This window comes from Ursus maritimus, unplaced genomic scaffold (assembly GCF_017311325.1).
Source record: "Ursus maritimus isolate PB19 unplaced genomic scaffold, ASM1731132v1 scaffold_10, whole genome shotgun sequence".
In the NCBI taxonomy this organism is placed as follows: domain Eukaryota; kingdom Metazoa; phylum Chordata; class Mammalia; order Carnivora; family Ursidae; genus Ursus; species Ursus maritimus.
The window spans coordinates 64268447-64273659 of record NW_024423344.1 but is presented as its reverse complement, the minus strand read 5'-3'; the positions used below and the strand labels follow the sequence as shown (position 1 = coordinate 64273659).

Sequence of the window (5213 nt, the reverse complement as noted above, 5' to 3'; positions counted from 1 at the left end):
AACTTTCCGAGCTGCTCTGCATTTAAGAGAGAAAAGACCGAGGAGGAGGGGAGTTCTGCGGGGCAGCGACTACCTGCGGGGAGTTCGCGAGCAAACACAACCGGAGAGGAAGGACAAAAAGAAAGCAAAGGGCAAAACTGCCACCGTGGGGTGGGAGCACCGCCGAGAAGTACCTGTGCCCCGGAGAGGATTTTCCCTAGCGCTCGGCGGGAGAGACCAGGGAGGCCCGGGGCGTGGCGCGGCCCTGGGCTCAGTCCCCAGCCCCCTCTTCCCGGGCGGGAGCGACGCCGGGCGCGAAGTGGGGCCGGCGAGCGCGGGCAGGCCGAACGGGTCCCCGCGGACAGCCAACATTGATTTCCTCCGGGCGGAGGGCGACGGCCCGGGCGGTGGCGGCGGCGGGCTGCAGCCGCGGCACGGCGAGAGCATGTCCAAGCCGGTGGACCACGTCAAGCGGCCCATGAACGCCTTCATGGTGTGGTCGCGGGCTCAGCGGCGCAAGATGGCCCAGGAAAACCCCAAGATGCACAACTCGGAGATCAGCAAGCGCCTGGGCGCCGAGTGGAAGCTTCTCACCGAGTCGGAGAAGCGGCCGTTCATCGACGAGGCGAAGCGCCTGCGCGCCATGCACATGAAGGAGCACCCCGACTACAAGTACCGACCGCGGCGCAAGCCCAAGACGCTGCTCAAGAAGGACAAGTTCGCCTTCCCGGTGCCCTACGGCCTGGGCGGCGTGGCCGACGCCGAGCACCCGGCGCTCAAGGCGGGCGCCGGGCTGCACGCGGGCGCGGGCGGCGGCCTGGTGCCCGAATCGCTGCTCGCCAATCCCGAAAAGGCGGCCGCCGCCGCTGCCGCCGCCGCCGCGCGCGTCTTTTTCCCGCAGTCGGCCGCCGCTGCCGCCGCCGCCGCTGCCGCCGCCGCCGCCGGTAGTCCCTACTCGCTACTCGACTTGGGCTCCAAGATGGCAGAGATCTCGTCGTCGTCGTCCGGCCTGCCGTACGCGTCGTCGCTGGGCTACCCGACCGCGGGCGCCGGCGCCTTCCATGGCGCGGCAGCGGCGGCTGCAGCGGCGGCCGCGGCCGCCGGGGGGCACACGCACTCGCACCCCAGCCCGGGCAACCCGGGCTACATGATCCCGTGCAACTGCAGCGCGTGGCCCAGCCCGGGGCTGCAGCCGCCGCTCGCCTACATCCTGCTGCCGGGCATGGGCAAGCCTCAGCTGGACCCCTACCCCGCGGCCTACGCCGCCGCGCTATGACCCCGCGGGGCCGCCTCGCGAGGAACGGTGTGCACACGTGTACATATGTATAGGTACGAGCTCCGCGGCCTCCCCGTGCGCCCTCCCGCGACGGGGGCCCCGGTTTGTATGTACATAGGATGTATAGGTGCAGGCGGAGGCAGAGATGACAGTCGGGGAGCGAGTGGCAGAGCGCGCGAGTGCTCGGGCGAGTGTGCGTGTGAATTCACAGATCATTTCAGACCCGCACTTCGGCAGCCCACTTTAAGGAGGGCGGTTCTATCCGACAGCAGTTGATGTTTGCTTTGCACTTCGGAACCTGTTGCGTTTTGCCCACAGAGGTGGAGGAGTAACTTTTTGACATGTTGGGCTTTCCAGTTTTGTTTGTTGGAAGTTAATTGTCGGTTTTGTTTTTGTTTCTCATTACCTTTTTTTTTTCCCTCCTGGTCTGTGTCGCATGCACTCTGTTCAAGTGTTAGGTCTGAAATGGCTGGCACAAGGGAAAAGCTGATCTGTGTCATTAGTTTCTCAGAGCGAGATGGCTCTGAGCGGCCTTGCTCCCTATTTGTACTATTTGACTTTGCAATTTGACTCTGTTCTCTCAAGCAGAACTCACAGACCGGATCCATTCTTGACCAGAGACCGGCTCGAATCTGGCCTTTTGTATGTGAGATGATCACGCTTTCTTTTGTTTATCACGTCATATGCAAATGAGAGCAAGAGCTCTTAAGAGCAAGGAATGCAAACAAGAAATCTGTGCGAGATGGAAAGTTGTCAATTGGATTTTATCCCTTAAAAAAAAAACAACTGATAAGTCTCCCTGAGTCCACTTGCTTGGATTTCTGACACAGTTTACAGGAAGATAAAAGGCACTGTTCTTATTTTCCCCTATGGCTGAGTTCACCTTAAGATTGTAAATGTGTATATGTCCGTGAAAACATGGAGTCTGAAAATGTGTTATTTGCGTTGCCCTAAATTTGAGTCGGTTTTAGACTCTAAAGCATTTTGAGCAAATGTCAAAGTTAACTTTTAAAAATTGCGGGACTATTTCAGAATCGCAATTTTATCTAAGATTAAATCAGACTTTTTCGTCTGAGTGGTAATGATATATTTATTATTTAGCAAAACTGAAAAAAAAAACAGAATTGTTTGACAGATGTCTCTGATTTTCAGCTAGCATTTCTTCACCAACTTGAACCGCTTAAATGTGTTTTGGAGTTCCCTCCCTAATTAGCTTATTTTTTAGATTACCTGCAATTCATTTGCAAATTATGATAAAACACATTTTAGAGAAAAGAACCTCAATTATAGCTTTTTGTTTCTTTTTAAATGTATATATTTTGACTAATGTTTGTGAATGAAGTTGGCTAACATGTATTTAGTTTCATTTTGACTTTATGTAATATAAAGTTTTAAAAAGTTTAAGTATTGGTTTTAACCTTTATGTGTAAATGGTTTTCTTGTGTGATCTTCTAATTTAATATTAGACGTCTAAACTATATCTGTAAATTAGAATCCGACTATCACTCTGTTCATTTTTTTTGAACAAAGAGTTTAAATAAAGCCTGAACCAGGGAAAAGAGAAAATCCTCTATTTCTTGTTGAGTTCCTAACAAGATTTTTATCTGAATTGCCCTTACGTGCCTGGTCCAGGTGAAGTGTAAGGTATCCTCCAAAGGCAGTCTTTGTTTCACTTTTGAATAGATTTACTAGGAAATCTAAATCAAGCCATTGTTATTCAGAGCCAAAAACCTGATTTATCACATTTTTAATCGTGAATAGGAAAGAAGATAAAAAAAAAAAAACCCAAGTAGTTGTATTATCTTGGGAAAAAAAAAAAAGGCATTCATGAGCCAGTAGAACAGAGCCCATTGAAAACATCCAGACCGTTCAAAGCATTTCACTAGTTTCCAGTAACATTTTAAGAGAGGAAAGTTGCCTGACCACTTTATCTTGTTAGTGGGAGAGCCCCACCACTTAAGTCAGTGTAATTTGTTCACGTATCTTTGGCATATTCCCTGTTTACACCTTAAGATTTTATTTGGAAGGCTAATCACTGCTAACGGCCATGTACAACTTTTGGCCTCTTTAAGGCTTTATTCTGTCATACTAAACAGCATTAAAATATAAGTATTACAAATTCTGCAGGAGAGGGTTGAATTTCCAGGGCTAGACAAGTTTTCACATAAAGGATTTTCATTTTAGAAAGGAAATTACAGGGCACCAGGAAGACTATCAGAGAAAAAAAAAATTAACCATAGGAAGATCTTGATTTTCCACCCACCGAGATAGAAATTCTCAAGATACAGGATTCAACTAGTCCTAAACTAGTTTCCCCATTGACAGAGACCATCTCTGGGAGCTGCACGTCTTTATAAGCGACCCAACTCTTTAAAGTCATTGTTTCCCCCCAACGGAATAATATTTTAAAAACCATGAAAAGTTTTGGAAATGTGAGAAATAGGCTCTGCTGGTTTGACCCTGATTCACTAATTAAAACGATCCCTCTCCTGTTATTCCCTGAGCTCTTTGCAATATTATAAGTTAATTCATATGGTTCTGAGCGATTATGCAAAACTAATTTGGACTGTCCAGGGGTAATTATCCCTGACACGGTTAATTAAATCCTTTCAAGGCTTCGTCTTTCCCTTTTGTAGCAGCCCATCACTTCTCAACACGGAACTTCCTGCGGCTTGCTGGAAATCACCCCAGCCCTAAATCTTAGTTACCTCCCTGAGCCTTCCAGCTCGGCCCCACCGGCCCGACGATTCCCCGCCCCCTCCCACCCCCTCCCTTTTCCCCAAAGATCGCGCTTCCTGGGAGCAACGCTCCGGAGTGTTGATGAATAAGAAGAGGACTAGAAAGATGAGTAAGGGGAGGGGGGAAGCTGCCGGGGATGCTCACACAGGGTGGCATCGCCAACAGATTGTGCGGCTGTTTGGTTGTTTGAGTCTGTCCACAGACACCACGGGGTGACCAGTTTATCACCCTTCGATTCCAGTGTTCTTGCCAACAAGTTGCGTCTGGAGAAAGCCTCCCTGCAAGTTAGACTGTGCAGAAGTAAGTGGGAGCGACTCCAGGGCAAGAGCGTGGAGCAGGGGCTAGGTGTGTGTGTAGAAGTCTGAAAGTGGCTCACAAATGCGGAGCTGGAAAGAGCTGATGCGGGCTTGAGAGCTATCTGTCTGTCTTTATCCATCTCTCTTTCTTCTCTCCTCCCTCCCTCTCTCCCTTCTTATATTTTCCTTCCTTTTTAAGGTTTGAAAAAGCCACGACGACATTTTTTAGGTAGTCACGGTTGCCCAAAGGCTTTAAACAAGCCTCACATCTGAAGGGCCAGGTGTGTCGCCTTCGGGCTTCGCGCAAACAGGTGGAATTTACTGTGTCTGAGCAAGGAGAACCGGAGCTGGGGGACGCTGCCGCGCGCGAGATGGCTTCCGGGAAGCAGTGGAGCTGGCCGCTATTGTCACTTCTTTGGACAATTTCCTTCCCCTCTTCCCCCCCCCCCAACCACCGCAAGAAACAAGAACAAAACGGTGCCGGTCTCCCTCTCATCCCCCGACTCCAGGCGGCCTCCGCGAGGGGCGCAGAAGATGGAGAGAAGATCCGACCGCGTTCCCGGAGCAGATAGGGACCCGCGCGCCAGCCAATCAGAGCGCGGCTCGGCGCGGGCGCTCCCCGCCGCCGCCGCCGCCGCCGCCCCCTGCGGGCGAGGGAAGTTCCCCGCAACTCGCCCGCCCCCAGTGTCGGTGTCTTTCTTGCGCCCACAGCCCAGCGGAGGCAGAGAGAGCGCCGTCCAAACTTTATTAATCTCTCCCCCGTTCTTTCTCCCTCAGCCCAGTGCATCTCAAAGGTCAGCCCTCTTCTTTTAAAAGACTGATATTATTAATTCACTGACAATCCCCCCCATTTCTTTTTTCTCTCTTGCAGGGGGAAAAGGGGGGGAAATCGTGAAAGAGCTTTTTTTTTTCCACCCCCCCCC

General features: G+C 51.2%; 1 protein-coding gene across 2 annotated transcripts; it reads left to right on the top strand.

Moving 5' to 3' along the window:
* The first annotated feature begins 424 nt into the window (after positions 1–424).
* Positions 425–1255, top strand: SOX21 (SRY-box transcription factor 21). Of its 2 annotated transcripts, XM_040620765.1 has the most exons (2): positions 425–861; positions 928–1255. In XM_040620765.1, the coding sequence occupies exons 1-2, from the start codon at positions 425–427 to the stop codon at positions 1253–1255; spliced, it is 765 nt and encodes a 254-aa protein (XP_040476699.1). The 2 variants fall into 2 exon arrangements, with proteins under 2 accessions (XP_040476699.1, XP_040476695.1); XM_040620761.1 differs by having other exon boundaries at positions 425–1255.
* The last annotated feature ends 3958 nt before the right edge of the window (positions 1256–5213 follow it).